This window comes from Atractosteus spatula, chromosome 5 (assembly GCF_055471065.1).
Source record: "Atractosteus spatula isolate fAtrSpa1 chromosome 5, fAtrSpa1.hap1, whole genome shotgun sequence".
Classification (NCBI taxonomy): domain Eukaryota; kingdom Metazoa; phylum Chordata; class Actinopteri; order Semionotiformes; family Lepisosteidae; genus Atractosteus; species Atractosteus spatula.
Genome location: NC_142710.1, coordinates 39,878,803 through 39,905,603, shown reverse-complemented (window position 1 = coordinate 39,905,603; position 26,801 = coordinate 39,878,803). Strand labels below are relative to the sequence as shown.

General features: G+C 35.8%; 1 protein-coding gene across 1 annotated transcript; it reads right to left on the bottom strand.

Annotated features, from left to right (window-relative positions):
* Positions 1 to 943: 943 nt before the first annotated feature.
* Positions 944 to 26,801, bottom strand: ccdc172 (coiled-coil domain containing 172). The gene is made up of 8 exons (XM_088915451.1): positions 26,723 to 26,801; positions 23,215 to 23,300; positions 19,964 to 20,080; positions 19,212 to 19,377; positions 13,900 to 14,001; positions 13,241 to 13,343; positions 4,439 to 4,526; positions 944 to 988 (listed from the first exon to the last, which is right to left on the bottom strand). Exons 1-8 carry the CDS (start codon positions 26,799 to 26,801, stop codon positions 944 to 946), a joined length of 786 nt encoding a protein of 261 aa, XP_088771577.1.

The window sequence follows — 26,801 nt, the reverse complement described above, 5'->3', positions numbered from 1 at the left end:
TACATTCACCTTTGTAGTCATTTCTGCTCTGTAACAGCACATTGTACCAAAAGAACTGAAGCCCTGTATTCAGAAACACTGGCAACTTTCTATTTGGTAATTTGCTGTTTAAAACTGTATTTTGATACAGCTTTATAATAAAATAACAATATTATTTATAATATAAATTACAAGTATTTAATCGGACATAATACTAATGTGAAAATATTACAAGAGTAAAAAATGTTTTTAAAATCCGCAAAGCAAAAGCTTCATAAAGGCTGCTAATGAGTACCATTTGCACCATGTGAATTTTCCTCATTTGATTTGAATCATATTCATAATTTGTGTGCCATTTTTTTCAGAATATTATTACAGAGCCTTTAAATTGTTCTATAACCATAGCTGCATACAGAATAAAACTCTTGTACTCTGGACATTTAAGGTGTGCTGTACAGCAAATATCTTCCAGAGCTTTTGATGTCATCTATTGTATTTTTTTCCTGTTTCAAAATGACAAAAGAATGAGCATTCCACATGAGAAATGAATGGAGACCTGGTTTAAAGAACCTAAGAAAGTAACAGGATCTGTAAAATAATTTAGTAATAAAGAGTCTTCATTATAATAAATTTAAATAAAACCTTTTTAATTACATCTAGTGTGTACAAAACATGTTTTATCACTGTCGAAAACAAAACTATAAATCTGCTCCAGTACAATATGAAAAGCAAGACAAAGCTAGCATCGTAAGCTCTATTCACATTAAATCTTAACTGCTACTGTCTGCCTTGTTCCACTTGTTCTACTTGTGTCAACTCAGTTTGTGCTGTGCAGCAAAAAGATAAGAAGCAGCTAACAATTTCCAGAAGCATTCGCTATTTGCCTTTGCTGTGGTACTTGATAGATGTACGTACTGTACACACCTCCATCTTCAGCCATTGATCTCTCCAATGCAACTTAAAATCAACAGTAGCTGCTTGAAAACTGAATGCCCTTTTGTGCTAATTTCTGGAATGCAAAAAGAAAGCAGTAAGACAGATGCATGTAAGACACAACACACCAAATAAAACTTCTAAGAACAGTTTAAGAACCTAAACCTTTCTAAGAAAAAAAACCTGCACAGTAGCAGAGGTACAGTAGTCAAGTGCATCTCTTCCGAAGTATTCAATTTTAGGGTTTTCAAATATTAAGCTTGTAATTTTCATCGAAAATTAAATCAAATACTAAAATATTAATAAAAGTAAATATTAAAAGACACATGAGTTTACCAGTTTTAATCATATACTGTAGTTGTTATATAGCTCTGTGGGAAGAGATGTACAGATACAGCCACTCAGAACACGCAGTATTTCTTCCAAATACATTACCTGTAATGTGGAGGGTTGTATTTTGCGATTCACTGGCCAAAGACGATCAATAGGTGGCACTTGTGGTGCATTAGATGTTAGTGAAACCATTGCTTCATTTGTTCTGTTTCTCTACTGTGCATGTTTAATTCCGCTTAATACGGAATACTAATATGGAATTTTACAACTAAAGTATAATTTTGGCAGCTGAAAATAAAAACAGAAGTATAATGTAATATATACCTAATGTAAGGCAAATTTCAGCAACTAGTAATCAGGAAAAAAAATTGCTTTAAATTTTGATTGAATATATTTCACACATACTGTACATTATACCTAATGTACTTACAGTAGTTGGTAGTGATACTAAATATAAAAAACAAAAGTACAAAGCAGTATTCCACCTTCTTCATAAACATTTTATGCATCAAAGTCTTTAACTCAGTAACTTACAGTGGTTATTTTGGAAAGGGTTTGACGTGCTCGCTCTAAGTATATAACGTTTACGTACTTTATAAAAAGCTGTAATATTTTATACTTTTTAAGAATACGCAATAAGAACACTTTCTGTTGTTGTAAAAAAAAGTTGTTAATACTGATTTAATACTACCTGATAGGGAATATTCATATGGAATCAATATATTAAAAATATTACTGGTGGATATTTTGGAAACATTTTGAAATTTGTTTTTTAACAACTTATATTTTCTTTATAGTGAGTGGTAATGCACAATGAAATGCTCATAGACTGTAATATATTGCACTGCACCCATACAGCGGTTTTAGTAGAGTAGTTTAGACAGCCAACTATTACACAGAAGATGAACAGTTCAAATCCCAGACAGTCCATTGCTTTGGTTTGTTTTTTACATAGCTGGATATATTTAAAAAATATATTATTGTAGCTTGTTGTGAATGTGATGTGCCTCTTTCAGGTTTACATCCGCATTGAGAAAATCGATATTCAAGGCAAATCTCAAGGCAAATTTCAAGTCTCAAGGCAAATTTCAGCAACGAGTAATTGGGGAAAAAAAATTAACTTTAGATTTTGATTCTGAAAAATATATTTTACACGTACTGTACTGCAGTGGCTTTAAAACCATACGGTATGATAGTGTACAGTGTATTTATACAGTATACGATCACATTGCAGTCCATTGATGTGTACGCTGCTGTTTTGGTACAGTATATCTGTGGATGTGACTTCATGTGTTTCGCATGGGGAAACGAGACCCAGTGGGTGTTTTGTTTTGATTATACTATGAATTAGTCCCTGAGGTATACTGTCCAAGGCTTTGAACTTATGAAAAATATCAAACATTTGTTGTGTTTGCATGAGAGAAAGGGTTACCTTTCGAGAAGTCATGTATTGCTTGCAAAGTAGCTGATATTGACAAACATAAATAACTAATTTTGCTTGAAGCATTTAAAATCTGTCTGCCTGACTGTACTGTAGCTTTCATTTCATTGAGGAGAAAGTCACCTTGCTGATACACGCGGCTGTGATAGCAGATGAGTTTGTATTAACACATTGGCCCCTTTTTACTGAATTTTCATCACCTTTATTACCCTTCTCTGTCATGGAGGATGGGGGTTGGGGCTGAAGTTATTATCTCCCTTCTGATATGTCCCCAGTACCGCAATGAGATTGTGAATGTAAAGTGTTGCATTTACTATAATACCCTCTTTTTAAATTAATTTAATATTTAACACATTGTAATACATAGTTAAAAATTAATAGAAGTCTAAACAGTACACACAATTCTATTATCGGAAAAAGAATGTCTCATGGGGCTCAGCATTGACCGCAATTTGAAACCAGGCGTTTTCTGTTGACAGCCCAGATGCTTCCATATGCCATGTTAAACATTTACTGCTCCACCTGGAGCTTTTACAAAGTAATGCAGTCCCACAACAGAATATTTTTTAAAAAGCACCGCACACCATGGTACCCTGAGCTGTGTGTGGTGCAATGTGCAACATTATCCAGCATGCATTCTGAATGGTGGGATACTCAGCCATAAACAGCATGTCACCTGGGGTGCTGTACTTCAATTTTGAATCAACATGAAGCACTGATTGCTGTAGAATATTCATTTTACATGTGAATAACCTTTAACCATTGTCATTGCTCTGGCAGAGTCTTTAAAGATTAGACAGAAATAAACATAATGTTCCATGAAATATTTCTAGGAATCAAAACCACATCCCAAATTTGAGTTAAAGATGGAGAGGGACATTATTAGGTATATTACTGCAGAATAATAATAATAATTAATAATTAACACAATAAATATTTTTGTTGTTAAAGTGTGTTCAGTGTCAATAAGGATTCACAGCTGAAAGGATGTTTCTTTTCTTTACCATGAAATGGACCTTTACTTGTTCCTTGGTATGAAATATGCTGCGTCAGCATGCATTGGCTGAAAAGGAACAAGTAAAGGTTTATTTCATGCTAAAAAGACAGGAAAAGAAACAAAACGTTTAGGCTGTGGAGCTCCACAGCCATATTATATAGTATATACAGTAAACCTATTATGTCAAGTACTTACCTTGGATCTATGATTGTGTGTCAAAAATGTTTCAGAATTACTAAACAACCAAACTGGGAAGGACTTGAAATTGCTGGTAATTCTGCTTTGCAGGATATAAACGTTTATACCTGCAAGCAATCTATATTTATATTTCACAATATAAATTCAGAACAAGTGGATTATTTCAGATGCAAACTGCTATCCTTTTCAATTGTTGGTACAGTATTGCTTTCAATAGTGGCCACAGACCCTACTAGACTGAGTCTCTACTGAGTCTTTCACTGTAGACCTTTACAGAAGACCCCCTGTTGATTAACCCAGTTAATAATACATGGTAATCAGTATAGTGTTATTAAATATATATATATAATAATTTACCCATGTCATGCCTGTACAATAAATTGTCTTTTTTGCTACAAAAAAGATGTTCATTTGTCCAATAAGAACTGGGGATTTGTAGCAGATATAAATATTTGATGCAGAAATATTTAAGATGCTGAATATTAATCACATAATTAGTGATAAAAGTTGCAAAGCTCATGCATGTCTACACTACATTAAATAGAAGAAAATAGTACCATTTGGAGGAAATGGATTTCCGAGCAAAGAGCTTCTCTGACACTTTCTAGGTTCTGTTCTTTGTAGAATTTCAGCTCCTTTTGAAGTCTGTATAACAAAAATGAGTTACAGAAAAAATATTTTGAATTAAATATTTCTGAAATTGCTGGTTACATATATTTCAAAACAATCCAAGGTAATTTTAGCTTTTTTATTGAATCATACACAAATCTAGGGTAATGCAAATGGAAACTGTACTGCTGAAGTTAATCCCCCAATGTTAATAGAAGTAGACAATTAACAAAACTAATAAAAAAAATAAAATCACACAGTAAAAAAAACATAAATTGAGGCTTAATAGTTTACAATGTCATTAGTTTAGCAGGAGATATTTCTAAAAGGTATACTGTACTATGTTTTTAAACAAGAACTCCATCTGTACACATCAGACAAACCACGGTAGTAAAGAGAAATTATTGTACAAAGGTTTATATTATCCTTTACATAAATCACCCTATCTTCCAACTTAATTGTAATAAGATGTTATTTCCACAAAACAACCACAATTTTTCATTTTTCAATGCAAGCACTTGCTAACCACACAATGCAGCAGAGGACCCAAGTTTAAAATAGCCTATGTGGTTCCTGGGCACACAAAGCTGACTATTCTCCTAGAGGAACAAGTAAAGGTTTATTCCATGCTGAAAAGCGAAGAAAAGAAACACAACGTTTCGGCTGTGGAGCCTTTTTCGGGTGTGGCTTCTTCACACCTATGTCGACTTTTTTTTATAAGAACTGTCCTCTTTCAAAGCTCTTTAAATCGCTGTTTGACAGATCTATTCCTATTCCACCTGTCTGAGCATTTAGATATTTTTCAACTCTTATCCGATTCCATCCCAGCTGAACTCAGCTGAGAGATACCTCTCTTCCTCCTTTTCTTTCCACTGCAGTTTATTCAGCTCTGCCTTCTGCAAAACAGACAGCTCCTCCTCCTTCATTCGGCTCTGATTCACACAGCCACCGATCTCTCTAATTGATAACATTTCTCTTCAAATTTCCCAGCAGGTTTCTCAGATTCCCGAACCCCTTTCTCGCTCTGTAGTCGACATTAATTCCCGTCTGCTGAAGCTTGAAAATTCCCTCCATTCAGTTCTGCCTCCCACTTCAGTCCCACCCATTTCCAGTCTCCTTCTACCCATCCCCTTGTCAGATTTCACCCTCAGCACAGCTACTGCCTCAGGCTCTCAGGCTGAAGCTACAGTCCATCGTCATACTCTTGCTCCTCATTTGCTGTGCCTAATTCTTGAAGGTAAAGATGTCAATCTCATTTCTCTCTCCTTAGTCAGCTCTGAATTTATTGATCGCTGAGTAATGGATTGTGGAGATCTTGCTGTTACTCTAAAATCCTGGGATCCACGTCTTCTCAAAAGTGAATTTATATTGGCTTTCTCTATTTTCAGAGTTGTCATCTGTTCTGTCTACCCCATCAGGCACCAGGAGTTGGACCACTACATGTACTATATCGTTGATCTTTCTGTACGTTATGTTGGTTCTTTATTTTAACACCACAAAGCCTTTTCAGCTAAAGCTGAGGCTGGTCTCACTGCAGATAATATTGTTGACTGATTGTTGACTGATCCTGTCCCAATACTGACCTTTTTCACCAAATTTTTAGTGGCCTCAGAGCGCACACCTGCAGGATTTGTGCATCTGCTGCCCACTCCACCTCATTCTGTTGTAGCAGCAATGCTTATTAATAAAACCAAATTAAGTGTTGCTGTGCTTTTCCCAGTGAGGCCAATCTCTCTCTTATCTCTGTGGTCCAAGCCACAGAGGAGCTATTCATGTTTATGCACCGATTTAGGGATGTTTTTCTTCCTGATAAGCAACAGTTCCCAGGATCGGGATGCAGCTACCATGATAGATGCCCACTCTTGACGCCTGGTTGTCTAGTGAGACCCTAAGCACGTCTGGATTGTGGTCCTATACATGCTTGAGCAACCTGGCTGTCTGACAATCACGTGACTGCCAGTGCTGATACCTGAGTGTTGGGACTTGTAACTTTTTCACAAATGCCGAGCCAGAGAAAGCCCTACGTAAAGACAGAATTCTGCCTGAGGTCAAGCCTGCAGCAAGACTTCATGAGCTGCTAGCAACCACCGTTGTATCCACTTGATCACCAGAGCAATACAGTTGGACTTTTGTCAACATCTGAATACTTTTATTCAAAGGTAGCTGCTATGCCGGGAGCAAACCAAGTTTCTCCCCCCAAAGTGTGACTTGCTCTGACCATGCAGTCACCTCTGCGCACACACTTCCACTTGTCCAGCTCGACAATAACTACCAGGTCCCGGGAGAGTAACAACGGTCCAGCGCGAAGCTGACAGAAGAACACTCTCTCCTTCTCCCCACGACTCTGACCCACACCTGGACAGGTGGGGCATCAAGCCAGAATATCATGGATTGGATACTGCTTCGGCATAGCCCGTCAGCTGTTCCTTCATTTTCCATACTGGGAGATATAAATATATATACTGGATGAGTCTAAATTCAAAATTCTACATTATCGACCTCGAGAATTCAACTGTTATCTCAACACAGGTTGATATCAATTTGTATTTACCTATGAGTATCTAATGTAGAATCTGTATTAATGAGACTGATTAATGAGATATTGCATATTCCTTGTCTTGTATCTCTTCGTGATTCTGATATATTCTGTACCTTTGTAACCCTCACAATAAGACGAGGATACACTTATGGATGCAATGTATCTGACTGCCTTTTCGGTTTTTTAATAGCCTCAGAATTCACCAGTTCCTCTGTATCCCATTTTCCAGTGTAGGGGTTTTGCGCATTTACTGTGACAATTATTAATTGTAGCAGTAAATCACAAAATGATTCTTCGATGGCTTTTAGAAAATCGACCTTGCGGAACAACTCAGCAACGCATACACACAGATACTAATACACGAGAATACATTTATTAATAATAAAATGTGCATATAAACATAACAGATCTTATAGTGAGGGTTAGCAGAATACAAAAGGCATATACTGTATTCAATCACGAAGAGTTACAAATACCAAGAGATACATACATTCAGTATACCATTCATTTATACCGTTAATGAGCTTTTTGATTACAACTTCTACACTTGATACTCAAAAGGAAGTACATTAGTCATATGAATTAAACTGACATCAACAGGGATTGAGGTAACAATTGAATTCTTGAGCTGCAATGTAGAATGTTAAATACTCATCCAATTTATGTGGATTCAGATCTCCCGTGGACACAAAGGAACAACGACAGGCTGTTGCTGCATCCAATCTGCGGCGTCTGGCTTGGTGCCAGCCAGTCCTGGTGCAGCTGGAGATGTGGGAGAAGGAGGGAGAGATTCCTGCTGCGGCCCACTGGAAGTGACTCTCTGAGGACCGGCTAGTTAGTCCTGGCTGAACTAGCAGAGTTTGTGTACATGAAAAGTGACTGCGGGTCCGAGCAAGTCACACTCTTTAGACGGGAAGAAGACCTGTTTGTTCCCGATGTAGCACTAGTCCTGAATACTAAGATTCAGCTGTCAAAAGTTCCGACCGTAGTTCACTTGTTGATCAGGCGAGCACCCATGGTGGATTACCGGCGGTTCATGAGGCTTGCTGCTGGGCTAACCTCGGGGGGATCTGTTGTTTACGCGCAGGCAACCTCCGGTCTCGACTCTTAAAACGAGGTAAAGTCCTGGCACTCAGACACACTGGCCGTCACATGATTGTCCGAGATGAGTCTGAGAACATCCTGGAGGGGTGCCCACTGGGCCCTCCCTATGCTGCCTCTTTTATCTGGAGGAACTACAGTCGTTCATTGGTTGAAAGTTTTGCGGCATTCGAGACTGGTAGAGTTACCTCGCTCTACCAGTTCCTGATTGGTTGATCAAGGTGGAGGATGGGTAACAATGCTCTCTGACAGGGTTGTAAACAACTTGGGATGAGACTCTCCCTTGGAATCTCCTAGACAGAAAGGGGCCAGAGATAACCATTCATTAAGGTGGCTGGAGAATCTCAGCCCTGGGAACGGTTCCTTATGAGAAAACTCTATGAGACAGAAAAACACCTTAAATCTGAACCACAGGAATGGCCTCTCTGTGTCCAGCATCACAGAGATGAGGGAGAGAGACTGGCGGGGGGGGAGCAAACTTAATTCCTGTATTATTAATAAGCATTGGCGCTACAATCGGGTATTCGACTCTGTACCCTGTCTTGTATCCCAGACTCCCACTTCTTTCTTTTTCTATGCTCTTCTAAAGTGATGCCCTTCGCTGTGGACATTCAGTAACCTGCAGGTTTTCTCAATGACTGTCAGTTTTAATCTCCAATGTTGGATTGAATCCTGTTATACACTCATCATTCTTTCAGAATTGGAGCCACCACCTCTGCTGCCCGAGCTATCTTGGATATTCATCATTAAAACACTGGGCATCCTCCTATGCAGTCAACCTTTATGTCCACACCACTCCCTCAAGACATTTCAGCTGCTCATTATGCACTGCTAGTATGCCTGGAATGGGGGTGGCTGTTGTGCCAGGGCCACCAGTTTTCCCCGGGTTTTTTTCCTCTTCACTGTAAGTCAGGCTCACACATAGCCTCTACATCTTCCTTACCTATTATTCTCTCTTCTTTCTTTTATTATGCATCGACACACACTTTTGTTTGTCCTCATGGGTGTTGAGAGAGAAAGTGTTTGGGCGGAGGGTCCATCTTTGGGGGGTAAGTGAAGGTCACTTCCACCCAGAGGGGAGCCTCGGCCACATTATTCTCAGCAGCTCTAACCTACTAATTCTCATCTTCTCTGTCCCGTGAGGGCCTAGCCCAGTTGCAAAGCACTGCCTCAAAAGCAGCTCTCAGCGAATCAGAGGACTTCTTTCACTTCCTTCTGAAATAACTTTCTCGTCATTCTCAACCCCTCAAGCAGCGCCTCTCAAAATGATTCCTCAAGTCAAGGGGTTCTTTCTCTTTCACCTTGAGGGATTTGTCCACAGTTGCAAGGCAGTGCCTCTCATGCGACTCTCAGCGAGTTAAGGGTCTATCTCCTCCTTTCTATCCCCTGAGGACATAGCCTAGTCATGAGGCAGCTCCTCTCAAGTGACTCTCAGTGACTCAGGGATTGTTAATGTTTTCATGCCACGGAGGCTGCCGAGTCAGACAACCCAAACGGACCACTTGGGTTCCCCGTGTGGTCTGGATACTTTCTACTAACTTTACTAAACCCTGCTTCTCCCCTTGAAATTTTCTATTTTGGGGACAGGGGCCAATGCAATTAACTGGCATATTTTTCTTTACTTATGATAACTAAACCAGATTTTTTTAAATCTCCTGGCCAAATCCCTGCTGGAACTTGCCAAATTAAATGCCACACCTGTTTCTGCCACTCTGTGCCAATAAATCTCTACAAATAAATCACATGGCCCCTCTGGTATTTTAATACCCCACTATTACAAAATAAGATGCTTCAGTTGCAGTTTCAAGCTCCAAATCCTTCAACTCCTACCTATCATGGCTCAATAACTAACTGGCACATTAAATGGTACAGTCAAAGGTTCCATTAAAGATAATTTATTCTACTGCATTTGCCTTATAATGTACCTCCATAAATCTCGTCTTTTTTAAAATGCCTGATTTGAAAAATATTATTTATTTGAAAAAAAAATAAAAAAAATAAAGGCCCTAATAGAGCATGCTCAACACCTCTGTATTTTCTGATGCTACTGCACTGAACAGGGAAGGATACATCAGCATTTAGTCACGTCATTAAAAACAATGTTTTTCAATGCAAAGTGAATACTAAAGAAACTGTATTTATGCAGTTATTTTATTGGCTCCTTTATCCAAATTATCCTAAAAGAGGTAAAAGAGGAATAGCATCCTTATATATCATCCTTATATCAAAACAATTTTAATTACCAAGAGAGAAGAATTCAAAAATATGGAGGAAGAGTGTGTTAAACTACAAAAATATTCAAGAATGAGCAGAAGACTTATTCCATTTTATTTTTATATTGTAAACATGACACATGGAATATGTTTTCCTATCCTCTCTTACTTTGTCTTCAATTCTATACTTTCCTTTAATACATTGTTGTGCTTGGTGTTATTTTAATAAGGCAACACTAACTGCTTCAATTTTAAGTTGTACAAATAAATAAATTATTAAGTTAATATAAGGCTTAATTTTATTTCTATACCAATCAAGACACAGGATCTTCTCCTGGAAGATCTCATCCCCCTTCTGATAACACATAACAAACATAATTTAAACAAAAATCTGCCTGAATTGCAGCAGAATTATTCTGGTTTATTAGTGTAAACACACCTAGTGTGTTGAAGATGACAGCAGGCTAAGCCAAGGGTTTAAAACGGATATGAACAAGGATAGAATGTCAATTAAAAATGTGAAAATGAATGCTTATATGAAGGTAGAGAGACAACAACACAATAGCAGACACAAATTGAGCGTGGAAAAAGAAACAATCACACTTTATCTTTTACCAAGCCATAATTGCACTCTAGAAAACGCCGTCTTCTAAAATGTCAGCTTCACCATAGGAATAATGAAAATTGACAGTACACATTATATTGCTTAGCAGCCATTATACCTGTGATTAATGAAAACACTTAAGGAGAATTATCATAAATTTACAAATCACAAAATCACAAACTTCAGCAAAACCAAAAGCAATCACTCTCTTGGTAATGTACAGGAACTGTGAGGCAACTGTACCCAAAAAAATCTTTCCAAATGATTTAAATCTAAGAAAAGCGTCATTTACTTCCTGCTACAAATTTAGTATTGATTTTCCTTTCATTAAGTTCTTAGCATGCTGCATAAAGCTTATTCTTTACACTGATCTACAGGAAACAGATCAAAGTCTTAATTACATAGATGGAACTTATGTTGCTTTTTTATTTGCACACCCTGTATTTTATTGTGCTACAAAACAGTGTTTAATGGTGTTTACAGAAAAATGATTTAAAAAGAAAAACGGCAGTACATAAATTATGTACATACTGTAAATACTGTACCAGTTATGATCAGATCTCACTTTGACAATATGAAATACAGTACTTATATTTGGCTTGAAAACTGTAGGGTCCAAGTTAAAAGACATTTTAGTAGTAATTGATATAATCAACTACATATTATTTTGATGCTAATAAAATCACAAAGCCAAAACATTCTTTTTAATTATTAAAAAGTACATTATAAAAATACCCTAATGGGGAGGGGAAATGGAATTAGTCTTTGTAGCTTTAGTAGTTTCTTCCAAAATGTCCATTTTATGAAAAGGGATTTAAACTAGCTCTAGGACAAACATTAGGTTTAACTACATTCAGCTATTTATTGACAGGATGAATATGAGATACAAATTTTCACTTATTTCCTAAATGACTGTAATAATAATTTTGAATTGGGCAGATCTTTGCACAGATATCAGAACTAAACAGAAAAACATTTTTACATGATTGATGTAAGTTTGTGGGCAGCATAGTGGAGCTGTGGTTAGTATTGCTGCCTCGCAGTACTGGGGCTGTGGATTCAATTGCTGGGGTGCCATCTGTGTGGAAACTGTATGTTCTCCCCACGTTCATGTGGGTTTCCTGCGAGTGATCCTGCTTCATTCCTTAGTCCTTTTGACTTTTGGGAAAACTGGCCCTGGTGTGAGTTAATGTATGTCTGTGTCTGTGTAGACACAGTAGGCACTTTGATGGACTGGACTCCTGTCCATGGTATCCTGTATTTCGACTGTTGCTTGCCGGGATAAGCTTCGGCTCCCCCCCGACCCTGTATTGGATAAAGCTCTGTGAAGCAGCAATGCTAACCACTGTACCAAAATGCCGCCCAATTTGACCCATTATGATATCAATTTTATTTCATTTTAAAAAGTCCTGTACAGCCAGAAAACTACATTCTTCTTTATAAAGCTTGATATTATACAGTTAATAAGAAAATAGAACAAGAAACAGTTCAATATGCCATAATATCTGATCATGGGGTACATTAATCGGAATAACCCGACTATGCATTTCAAAGGGAACAGCTCAATAGAACACATATTTTTACTGAAGTCTCCAGGAGTGAAATTCTCGTAAAAAAAAAAGAAAATTATGAAGCCAAAACCCTTCAATCATTTATTTAATCATTGGTTTAAATATATTTTAATTTTTAAAAAGTATTAAAATGGATTAAATTGTAAAAAAAAATACTTTAAAAATATAAACTGAAATCAATATTTTACTCTAAAAACTATAGATCAGACAGTCAATCAGACAATTAATTAAGGTTAAAGTACTATACTTCAAAGTTTTAATTATATTTTTTTCAGTGATTACTGTACAGATTTAAAATATTTCTTATAACTTATATCCACCAATTGTATATCTACCAATTAATCATGTAGTTTACTGTGCTTTTATTTTGCCCAAAATGTTTACCAAGGAAAAGCACGGTAAAGAACTGTACATGTAGCAGCTCACAGTCCCAGTGATGTGAAAACAAAGTACACTATTTATGCACAGTAAAGCTGCAAGGACAACTGTCACACGACATGGTAAAACATTTCTGCCTTGTAAATCAATTACAATCCTAGAACAAATTTGCATTAAATCAGCTCCCTGAAATATTCAAAATTATAGTTCATTAACTGTAGGAATATGTGAGTGTATGGAAATGCTTCAATAACATAAGCTTTGTTAGTCTTGTACTGTAACTATTAAATCTGTTCATAAACGGCTAAATCAAATGCTTACTGAAGCAAAATGTACCTTCTTACCTAAGGAATTCACCATCAGTCTCTGGTTTCTGGTGAATTTTTATTTTTTCAGCTTTCAAAGTTTCTGTGAAAGTTATTGCTTCATTCAGGTTTTTTTCAAGGTCTAAGAGAAAATAATTAAATAATAAAAATTTGAGTCCACAAACAGCTGAACAAAAACTGCTTCAGGATGAAATAGTATTAAACAACAAAACAGAAGTAAGAATTTCTGTCATTTTCACTGAGCACTTACAAAGCCCTTGGAAAACCTGTTCCACTAAGGTGTATCACTAGTATCACTGTGCACTGTTTTAACTACTGTAAATCAAACCTTTAATCAGAATGTGCACAGTTTGCAATAAATAAGATGGCATACCTATTAACTGCTTTATGTCTTCAGTCTACAAGCAGGCATATTTTTAACACTTTTTGGAAAACTGCAATCAATAACAATATAAACAAATCATTAATCTATTTTATCTCCATGGTTACGTATTTCATGATAGCATAAAATAAATTACAATACTGCTGAAACATTAAATAGCTGAAAAAGGAGTAACATACAGTACTGTATGTTATTGATGATTATGTAAGGGGTCTGCGTTTTCTTCTCATATAAACTGAACCTATTTACTGAGAAGTCTACTAAGGTCGCAATTCAGAACAATGTTGTAAATCACCTTTCATTTTGTCTTCGAGCTCCACCATCTGTAGCTGAAGTGAGCTCTTTTCTGACTGCAAAGCATTCAATTGAATATTTTTCTGTTCCATACACTCCATTTCTGAAACATACAACCTGAGCATTAACTTGGAAAAGTTATAAATAAATAAGACTGGATTGTTTTTTTTCCAGTATTGTGCATCTCTTATAGCACTTTTTAATTGTGTAATGAAAACATTCCTTATGTACAGTAATTACACACTGGTACATCTGTTCAGTAGTACCACTTCATTCTTCTGTGCTGCACTACTGGATATTTTTTGCTCGAATTTCAATGGACACAATCATGGAAATCTACAGTAGCAAGAGTAGGTAAGCATGCTGCAAAGTTTAAGACTAGACAGGGTTGAGTCAGTATTACCTTAAATATTACACAGGATGATCATTTTATAAGGGGTTGAAGTGCAAAAATTAATATGTATGCATAATATTAGTTATTCGTTTAACTAATAACCTCATTAGAGAGAGAAAAAGACTCATCTTGTAGGAAACAAGGGAATTCTTACATACCCTATGTTGTTACATTTGAACTAATTCTCCTAGCTAAGTACTTAATAACTTTTCATTAATATAATAATTGTCAATAAAGTGAACAGTAAAAAGAAGAAGAGGTAACACAAAGCAAAATATATTGATCTTTTCCATTCAAACTTTTTAACTCTATGTAATAAACTGTATCTAAAAAATCTAATTATTACTTCACAGATTTACAAAAATAATTTCTGGAAGGAATCATTAGCAACAGAAAAGCAGAATTTATACCTCTTGATGCCAAAGAGAAGAAAACTGAGGCTCAGGTGAAAGTTTGATTTGTAAGCTTTATTTCATATTGCATGGCAGCTAATTTTTATTCTATTGATTGTAAAAAAATACAACACTGAACATTTGTAAGATGCAAATATATCTGAGAAACTCAATGACACAGAACCTTATACACAAATTAACAAATCCCTTCCACTAACTACCCCTTCAGTTACATGCTAACAAACCCCAGTGCTAAATTTAAAAATAACAGTAGATGAAAATATTGTCTGTAAACTTCAAGGTTTATGCAAAGCTCAGAATAAAAGAATAAAAAATATGGGTCTACTAAATAGCTGGATCTTACCCTGACTACTGTATCCCAGATTGAATTGTACTTTCCAAATAGTATTTTCAGTAATAGCTCTACCAAACAGCTCCCTTTCATAGGCAGTACACTAACAGCTGAGCTATTTAACTCAATAACAACAACCGATACAATCAACTTACACAACTGCACAATGTGAGTATGCCCTATAAACTCAGGATGATCTTCTTCAAAATCAGTATCATATCTTTTATTTAAACCTTCTATTATAAGAGAAATCAATACAGGAAAAAGTCAACACCTACAGTATTTACATATGATCCACAACAATGTTACACTGTAATTATGAGAACACTTACTCAGCAAAATAGATTTGTTTTACTTTTTGTTACTCAGCTCTGATAAAACTGAGGTTCTGTAGTTTGGAGGCAACAATACTGATAGGACTACTATAACTTTAGCACTTAACTCAGAGGATTAAAAAATTTGGTTCACAGATTCAGCACGTAACCTAGGCGTTATATTAGACACAAGGCTCTCATTTAACTCTCATGTTAAAACATTATCAAAAACATGCTTCCTACAGTTAAGAAATACTGCAAAACACAGTACTTTCTTACACAATCATGGTTCGCTACATTTCTATGCTTCACTATTCCAATGGGCTTTACAGCATCTTCACCACGGTAAAGTATATAAACTACTATACTGAAAATGTGGCAAATTATCTTTATGGAATATTAAAAAAATAATAGATGTTTCTTAGATGTAAATTCAGAACAAGATCTTACTATTTGTGTAAACTAATAATTACTTTCTGTGAAGCCACCATAGGCAGGGTCCGGTGAGGGCAGTGCCTTTTCCCTGAAGTACTGCACCTTTAAAGGGGAACTGCAACGTTATTTTTACAAAGGGGTTATAAAGAACTGGCATTGATGAGTGCATTTAAAACCATAATGAAAGTACAAAGTATATGTTAATGTGTAGCACCTCCAATTTACATGACAAAATCATTTCCAGGTATGCATACTGTAGTGTCATATTTCCATCATCCACAATTCAAAACGAGGCAACAAAACTTCTGGTTATGTGAAGCAGTCCTATTACATTGTACACAAGCATACTGTACTTGTGAATACATCTGTTATAATCCAATAGAAATATTGCTCTTTAATCGTAAAACCAAATTTAATACACATCTTAATTTAGGTCTTCAACACAATTATGATAAAAAGAATCATTTAAATTGTGAAGACAGATTTTCTTCTATTTTTCTATCAAGCCATGATATCACCCTCTCACTGCTTTCTCTTTTCATTGGTCACTTCTTATGGGCAAAAATTGTAGGAATGGCACCTACAGTAGTTGGAGCACAAGTTTTGTTTCAGATGAAAATGATGAAAATTGAATACTTTTTCATTTTCATCTGAAATAAAAATGTATTTTATATAACGAACTGTAAGGCTTCATTATCATGTAAACTCCAAATCAGAGAAAACTTCAATACACGTCCTATCCCAAGTTTACAATACTCTAAAAAAAACATCTTTTGGAATAAAGCATATGCTTTAGACCTAGCAAATTTTGCTACTGTATTAACTTAAATATAATATTATAAAACTGAAGTATACAAGGCGATATATTTAGATACATTATCTACACAGCCGATTTAAATGAGCGTTATTAAATTGAATTCAACATATTTTTTTTAATACGTTTTGGCAACAAATACTACTTATTTGTTAACTCTGCATGTAGATCATGTTGGAACATTTCTGGGGTGAAATGTCTGCTGCACAACCTATACTTATTCACTCATACTGTACACCTCTCTGAATCTTTTATTATCCATCTCTTGGATAGTTGAATATCCCTTGGAAAAAGAAACAGTTCCACTTTCTGCTGATCCAATCCTCTGTTTTGTGTGCAACTACTATGTTCTGCGCAGCCAAATGCTCAACAGTGAAGCATTGTTAAAATATACTGTATATGCAAGTTAAGAAAGCCAAAAGGGTATTAATGTTGTTTGAAGACCAAGTTTCCCTTTTAACTTACAGGGACTAGAGAGCAGAAAGGACCACTTTATGTCACAATTTGTATGAACTCTAGCTCTCACTCAAGGTAAGACAAGCAGTTTCAACATCACGATGAATGTACAATACTTTCACAGAGTTCCCAATTTTGTGCCAACTTCAAACTTTGTAAAATTTTGCCATACCTTCAATGAATTTATCTTGTTACCAAGATTTCATACCCAGTCTGAGAAACTGAAACTGCAGTTCCCCTTTCACTTACTTATGGGAAGCTGACAGGAGCTTGTAGTTTAGTTGTAGTTTAATTAAAGCAGGTGATCCAATTAAGACCAGGTGTCTGCACTTCTAATAGATATAAGCTCAGGAGAAGAGACAGACACTGACAGGGAGTGATACAGTAGCTGCTAGAGAATGTGCCAGAGAGAAAAAAAAGGGGGGGGGGAGAAGAAGAAATCTGGATCAGAGTGGGGGAAGAGAGAGTAATGTTTGTAGGGGGAAGAACAGTAAAGGAGAAAACTGTGAGTAAGACACATTGGTCAATTGAAAGGAAAGTACTGACTGTTATGTGTTTTAAAAAGGAGCATTTGAGTGAGGGGCTGTAGTGGAGATGAAAATGCAGTATATTAGGGTGGAAATGATATCTCAGATTTTACACAAGACGATAACCATTTTCAACATACTCCTCTCTTACCAGAACACTGTAGCTTCCTTCTCAATGACTACAAAGACTTATTTAATCTTGTTACCAATTGTCCCCAGCGGCAACCACTACATTTCACTATTAATTACTTCATTTACAAAATGAAATGTATGGAAAATAAACTCATTTATATAATGTTCTTCCATTTCAGTAAGCCTTTAAATGGGAGCTCTACAGGGGTAGATTCTGTGTCAGTGTCTAAAAGCACACACATCTTAAACCCTTAAGACAATTTTTCAGGTGGATGAAGATGATCTTTGTCAGAAAACAAACCCACCCAGGCACTTGACTACTTTCAGGAGGTACAATGCTACATATTTATCTGAATCCTCAAACAATATTCCAAATTTTAGATTTGCAGATCAGAAAGGACTCTTATGCTGAAAAGCATAAACTGGAAATTGAATGATGTAAAGATGGAATGAAAGGAAAATTTTAAGGAAGGCTTATTCTGCCATAGATAGCATAATGCTCCAGCTTTCATACTCAATGCCATTAAACTAAAATAATAAAGCACAAATGACCAATTTGATACTCATCCTATTACTTTAAAGCAGTGGGACAAACTAAGGACCCATTGAAAACAATATATGAAATCTTTCACAAATAGTGTAGGCTTACATTACTTTTTTTCCTTTAAAGCAAGATTGCTGAAATAGTATGCAGTGTATTACATTTGATAATGTATTCTAATTATTTACTTTTGTAAACTACCCAAATATGAAGAAGAAGACTGAAAACCTGAATGTCAATGTCAATCTTTCATCTTTCCATCATTCTGTCCTTTAATGCCTCTTCATTAAAGTTTTTTATAGAAATCTCGACTGCAAAACACGTCTTATTTAAGAAGCGTCAAAAGCATTACTTTTAACTATATCAGTGCCTGCTGGCACAGGATTCAGTCTCCATATCTGTGAGCAATCCCTTTTGGAACGAGAAGGTTTACTGTAAATACCTCCACTCAGCCCTGGATCAGCTGGCTAAACCTGTTCCTCAGCAAGGCACTTTGATCCCACTGAGCCAGTACAATAACCTACTACACATTATGAATGCAGGATGTCATTCCTCCTTTACTATTTGCTCTGTTAAGCAAGGAGCTTCTTTCCCTCACCAGGTGTGCCTTACTTTTGGTTTTCTCATGAACGGGTGGCTTTTCCTCAAAGCCACCTCTGACTACCTCACAAGCCCTATATAACTCTCTCATCATTGGGATCTTTTCTCTTTGACTGATAGCCCTTTTGTATCTTAGGGCATTTTTAGTTGTATCATTACGTTTTTTTACACATACACTTGTTAACACTGCCACAACCTGTACTGTTATTGTAGTTGCATATTATTGATTGCTCTGTCTTTTACTGCTTTGTGCGTCTGGAACAATGGTATAAAGCCTCTTGGCAAGGATGCAATTGTCAACTGACTTATCTGGTTAAATAAAGAATTATTACTGTGCACCAGTCAAGTGTACCTACCCTTGATTAAAAAAGTTTCTTCCTCTTCCAATTTAAGTATTTCTGCCTTGGTTCTGGATTCCATAATTGCTTCTCTGTCTGTCAGTAGACTGTAATCATCATTGAAAGCCATGATCTCTTTCATAAATTTCTCCTGCTCTTCTGAGCATTTTTGACGTATTTTCCCCTGCATATTACAGGGTCAAGACAGAATTGTAAACAAATGTTAGAAATAATAAATTCTATTTATTATTTTAAATTTGGCACCAAGATTTGCACAACTCTGAACAATTTGAGAAAGCACACATTTTACGCAAAGCACTAATAAGGAGGTTAGAAAACAAAAAAAAATACTAAATGATTTCTCGTTTGCACAATTAAAAGAATGGATGTACTGTATCTGATTTCTTGATTACAATTTGGAAAAAAAATGAATATGACATTCCTCCTGGCTAATCGCAGTGAAATCAAGCAAGGCATTATATCAGTCTTATACATACATCAGCACTGTACAAGGCCTCCCAACTGCATTTCAGAGGTTTATGTAATAATAATTTGCTTCCATTTATGCATGTTATAATTACAGAGAATCACACTAAACACATACAGTACAGTATGAGGTGGCAAGTAAGTAAACAATAGAAAGTACAGTTCTTATAAACTTTCTTTAGATAGTAAAGAAATAGTTCTACAGTATGTGCTCTAAAGTACAGATCCACAAAGCATGCTAATAGATATGAACAACATGTAATACACACAATAAATAATCTTACCAGGGATTCTATGAGATTGTGCTTTTGTTTTAAAAGGTCAGCTTTCTGCTTGTTAGTTGCTTCTTTGTGCATCCTTAATAGGCCACACTGCAAAGCAGTTTCAGACAGAATCCGGGTCTGTAAGACAATTTAGAAAAGAATGTTTCTAGGGTTGAAATTTACATAACCATTTTTACCATAAATCTCTGATCTCAGAAAATGTAGAAGTAAATGCTTTCATAACATTGTAGGGGGTTGGGTGTTTTAGTTTCTTGTAACAATCAGAAATTGTACAAGGAATTGTACAATTGTGAGAGAATTTGATGACTTTTAGGAATCAATCAAACATAACTTACAGTCTCTCCCAGGGATTCTAAATATACAATATACAACCAATCCAAAATATGCATAAAAACAACACCGTAATAGAATATATATATATATATCTGTGAAACAATCAGCTGTGAACATGAATGTCTCATCGTTCACATCAGGGATTGATCCTGATGTAATCATTCGGGGATTACAAAGATCAGAGTTAATAACTTCAGAGTCAAGATACTCATCGACTACAGTAGTTGCAGTCTGTCGTAGGCTCTATCAGTCTAAACATCAAACATGCATGGCAATAACAGTTCAACTCTCGAGAATTAATATGTGAATGATGAAATAAAGTTTTGATGATTGGTTGAGATTCCATTAGGTTTGGTTCTGGTACCCAACCTACAGATCCCTAATTTGTGGATCTTCCTTTGGTTTGATGGATAGTCACCTTTGACCTGTGTTTTTTGGGAACCAACCTCAAGACTGGCTGGAGCCTATATGCGCTATGTATCTTTAAATGTACAGCATGATACAGCTTTACAATGTCTCTTATCAGAGGTGCCTTTAGCCTCCTTTCTCTGCATTTAGGGACAGGCACCAGGCTGCTTTTTACAAGGCATACAAAGATTATTAGAAATCTTTAATAACACTTAATTCTGAGTGTAATAATAAACCTTGTCCCTACAACATTTTCTACAGACATTTTGCTGATGGAAAACAGGGCATTTTCCCATTGCACTGATTACTGGAAAACTCTTCCGATTGTTCAAGCTTCTGAATTCAAACTTATCATACCCACTCACTTGTCTCTATCACCAACTACACATAAACTTAATTTGATTAGTAACTCTCACTTTTATCGTCTTTTAAACACATTTAAAGCTTGACGCAACATGCAGGTAAAAATATAAGAATAATCATTGGAAACATCTGTTAGCAAAACTGGAAAATTAGAAAATATCTCTACACTGAAAGCAGATGGCAAGAAGTGAAAATTGTTTATTTTGACAGTTCACATTTTCTAGGTCATTCAGTAATTACGACTATATTGGCATTTAGATTCTGAATATTTCACCTTTTTTCAACAAGCTTTTTAAAACTGTCCATTCAGCCGTGAAAGGCAAATGTTATCATTCAGCTTCTAATTACATGCTACCTGCCTTCACAGAACACAAGTAAATTAATATTTGCTAGATGTTTTCTTATGACCCCCAAGCATTCTCTACGAAGTAGCTGTCATAAATATCGCATTCAGGACTCATGTTGAGCGTGAACTTGAAAGTAATAACCATTTCATTTGGCATGTGTTTCTTGCATTAATTTCCTCTGATCTTTTATGCCAAAATAGTTTTTTTTTATATAAGCTGCCTAGCCAACAAAAAGTGGATTAGCATACAATTTTTAATAGTCAAAAGGAAATAGGGTGGCTCAGGCTACATGGCAGAAATGACAAGCATCAACCTACAGTTTATACAATGGCTTTTCTCATTAAAAACACACATTACTGCTACCTGATGGGACACTGCAGTGAATTATGCAAGAAGCATGAATCAAAATGCAGTATATAGTATTCATATAAAAGCCTACATCTGTCAGAAATTACCCAGGCCTTGGGTTGGCCTTGTTTTAAAGAAAACGGAATCTCTCACTGAAAATACACTGTACAGTAGTTTCATAATATAACTGTAAATATATAACGTCAGAACACTGAATTGGATAATCTTTCCAACAACTATTCTGAATTTGTAGCAGTTATTGTCATAATACCAATACAGCAAGTTTAAAACTGAAAACATTGGTTGACCCCCGGGACCTCTTATTACAAATTAAGTACTGTATTTCCTTCTTCAATAGCTTTAGTACATTGTACTTTCACTCTAATTTCAACAAACTGTAAAATAAAATGTTAATTAAGAAGACAAATTTTAAAACTTCAAATCATACTATGACAATAATTTTATTTATGTGTCTTTTAGCTAAAAGATAATATATTAAAACTAAAGTGACTGTCAGCTGACATTATATTTGGTATTCATACAAATGGGACCAATTATTATTAGCACAATTCCCCAACATCTTGTACATCTTGTATAGTAAAACTAATTATTTTTCTTACAAAGCTGGCATTCATGTAAATGAAAGCACTTTTGATTTCTGCCATATATTGCCTAAGAAGAAGGTTAATCTAGCCTTATCATATATATGAGCCTCTGTTTAAAAGGTTTAGAATTGCAGCTTGAGATTGATCTTTTTTAAAGAGCTTTTGTCATTAAACAAATCATCATTTAAAAGTGCTGAAGATTATCAATATTTCAATGGTTTTAATAACAGTATGTGAAAGAGATTACAATCTCAACATGATAAAGAACAGGGTCACTTAACTGAAGTTTACAAGTATTCTGTCACGGGAACATTATAGCTAAACGGTTAGAGATTCTGGTAATTTCATCAAATTATACCATACTTTGCATGTCTTCCTGACTGAACAAATTTCGACTAACAGCAGAAATTAAGAGTGGATGAAATGAGTTCTCCTGCACAATTTGCTGCAAGTAAAAAAGAGGCAGAATCATTGCACATTTGACACTCTTTTTGTGTTTTATGAGTTATATTTTGGATTTGATGAAAATGAAATGTGATTTAAGACAGATTTCATTCAGACTACAAATCTGAATGTCACCACATCTACACATCTAACTTCCTCATCAGTGACTTTAATCAATTTTTAAACAGCTGAATGTTTTTGGGAATTTTTTCCCAATTACTACAAAAAGAAAATTACTACAGAAAAACAAACATTCATTACACAAGTAACATAGCTGATCTACTGTACCATTTTTAAAAACACAAAAAAATAAGAATGCATACCAATTAATCATTACAGCTACTACGGCTTCATTTCAATTACCCATATTTACTTCCTAGGAAACTTCACAATTTTAGCTTACCTTTTCTTCTACTTTCATTTTTGCACACTCTAGTTCTTCCATTAAAGTCTTGTGTTTTTCTTGATACCAGTCAATTTCTGCTTTAACTGAAAAAAAAAACAGATCAGTGTTATGCCCCAACGAGCTCCAGCACTGCTGCATTAGCTCCATCAATTGCCAATGCGCATTCCGCACATGCTGGAGACTCAATGGGTCCTTCCTCGAGATCAGGCCGGGACTATCAGGCCAATTAGGGAACTTTGCACAGTATTTAAGCCCTGAGGAATCATTCCTCAGGGCTCAGACATGGAGTTGCTAACTGCTTCAGTCTTCAGTCTTCAGTCTTCAGTCTTCAGTCTTCAGTCTTCAGTCTTCAGTCTTCAGTCTTCAGTCTTCAGTCTTCAGTCTTCACCTGATTCAGCTCTGTTGATCCTCTTCAGTGCTGCCACCAAATAAATTACCTTGATCACCGCATATCCTGGCTCATTGACTAAATTTCGAGCCCATCTCAACACCTTGTTGGGCCTGGTGTAACAATCAGTTAATAAAAACTCCACAGCATCTATAAAACACTCAGTATAACTGTAAATAATGAGACCTGAAGGTTTTGCAGATGAAAGACTTATCAGAACCTTGACAAAAATAATAAAATTGACCTCATTTAATATCAGAGGGTGATGAAATTTCACTGTTGATTGATGTACTGGATTATATATTGATTTGTCCTCATCTTTAAACAATGTTCATAAATGCTGAAGTTTATGGTTTTAGATCTGTAACACATTAATGATTAAACATTTTCATGCACGGTAAATCTATTCAGCAAAGCATTTTCTTTTAAATATAAATCATACTTAATGTTAATCTGGGAAGTATAACAGAATTAAAGTTATGTGTAATTGACCTTCTAGCTGGAAGTGACCTTCTTACTAGTCAAATGAATATGGCAGACTCTTCCATTAAGTTTTTTTTTTAATTATTAGGTTTGCAGTAGATTAAGACTAAAACAACTTTGATGCTTTTTGCCATTTGCTGCTCACGCCTCAGGTTGACGTCTGTACTAAACTCATCTGCAGGTGCTTGTTTGTTTTCCCTTGAGTTTAACGCACGGATATCTCCAATCCCCAATCCTGAAGTATGCGATTTAGCCCACTGTTGATCATTGTTGATTAAATCTTTCCCTGGGAGTTTACAGCTGACATAACTTCAGACATCACTGCTCGTCAAACAGCAGCATGTGGAGCAGTCTTAGACACTGAAGCTCCTGCCAAACACACCACAACAATCTACTCTCTTTCTATGAAGTCTCCTCTTGCCTAATGTCTAATTACCAACCAGGCCTGTCCAGCACTTTCATGCATGAGCCTAAGCATGCTGGGAAATCTGCTTTATTTACTGTAATTCATGACCACACCTGTCATGGCCCTCACATGCAACACATTTGGTCACCCTCATTTACCCAGGTGTTGCAGTTTATTTGGTCCAATATCTGTACATTGCCATTTCCTGTGATTCTAAAATTCACCACAGTAATTACAACACAGGATCTCTATTTTTAAGACGTTAAGCAAATGCCTTAGAGCCATTCTCACCCCTCTCTTTTGTTTTCTGTGCCCCACCTCTTTCCCTCAAATCTGTGTTCTCCGTCTCTCTGTACAGTTGACAGTTATACAGCAGAAATCTTACATACTACAATATCTCAATGGAATCTGGACCTCTTTAACACATAAAACAGACTTTTGATTTACAAATATAAAAAATACGAAAACTCCTAATTATTTTGTTCATTGCAGCCCCATTCAGTCAACTTCTGTGTTAGCTTTCATCCAGTATGGAACTCAACAGAAACTCCCTTGTTATGATTTTTTTTTAGAGTCTGCTTTCTGAATAACCTTTGAATTAAACTCCAATTGTTCTCCACATTGCTATGATGACTTTAGACTGTCATTGTTATATTCGACTTTGAACCTGGTGTGCCACAGTGAAAGAAAAAGTTAACATCTTTCACTGTGTTAACTGAATCCGTTGCTGTTCTCAACAGCTTCCACTGTAGTTCACATGGTTCTATGAAACTGCAATGCTTTAGTGTAAGCATCCATACTGGGAAATAATATTATAAATTAGCTGGGTTATTAGTGTAACAATTATGGTCCCCCTGGTAATAATAGATTGAGCCAGCATAATAGTTGGGGTTTATTTTTGTCTCCCACATGTGACCTGTCAATGGTATTTGCTATTACTTTTTTCCAATCCCACACAAAAAAATGGTTTAAAAGAGACTGCAGGAACAGTAGCCAATGTACTGTACCAGAATTAAAACGCATTGTTTCACTCATTTTGGACAACCGAGGAAATAAGACTACAGTACTACATCAATGTCAAAGGTGATGCAGGAATTTATAAAGTTTTGTTTTGGCCTTATATTGAAATATGTAAAAAAAATCATCAAAAGGAAATTGGTGCATCATACAAGTTATCTATTATAAATTTATATCTTACAAATGAAATGTTACCTAATGCAAGGTACTGTATGCTGATATGCTACAATACCAATAGCTGTCTGGCAACCCAGCAAAGTGCTACAGTGTCTCAAGGCCTACAGTATGTCAGAACTGTTTTGGCAGTATTACCAGGAAAGGTGTGTTAAACTGGCAGTGCTGAATATGGAAGAACGGTCTGAGGAAGGAAACCCCAAATTATCTGCGTGACAGACGGTAATCTGTTACCGATATTAACCAGGTTTCAAGTACAGGTTGTAAATATTCTTTCAATACAACAATATACAGTAACCTGCCTTTTCCTTTGTTTCAATAATTTACAATTTAAGAAGTTCGTTTTAAGAACAAATATAAACCTAATTAATTTACAAACTTAAACAGGATCAGACGGCACCTCAAGGCCAGTATTAGTAGCACAACGGGTATTACGATATACTGTACAGTAAGTGAATTGTATATGTACTTACAAAGTAATAAACGACCATATTAAATAATGGTTTATATTGTTTTTACAATCCTAAGTGATGGTGTAGGCCTAATGTCAGAAATAACATTATCGCGTGTTTAGTCTCGATGGATGGTAATAATGTCATCTTTATCGATTTCTCAAGCGTTTATATCTCTTTAATGATGTGGCATAACTGTTTTGTTCGACCACAACAGTTTTCCTGTAATGTTAAGGACTACTCCTGGGAAAGATGTATATTTCTCTGACACTGCATTACAGTACTACGCAGAGAGCAACAATAACTTCAGTGGTTTCGCTGCAAATTTAACTATTCAAAAGTATATCATGGGTCTTCTATAACATTCCAGTTATACTATAAATTTGTCCTGTAGATTAGAAGAAAAAATATAACGTCCCATCCAACAACAGTCCCCCCATTCTGTTTGCGACATAAACCAAGCTCTTCAGTTTTTTCAAAACGAAGAACACGTTTTGTGCTCATAATATTTACACCAAATAAAATACGAAGTTTTATTTTTCTCCACTGTCAGTCGAATATGACGATATGTTTTTTTTTAATTACCTTCCAGTAAACGACGCCTTTTTTCTTCAGCCTCTTGTTCTGAAATTAAAATGTGGTGAAACAACGAGTCCAGACTCAT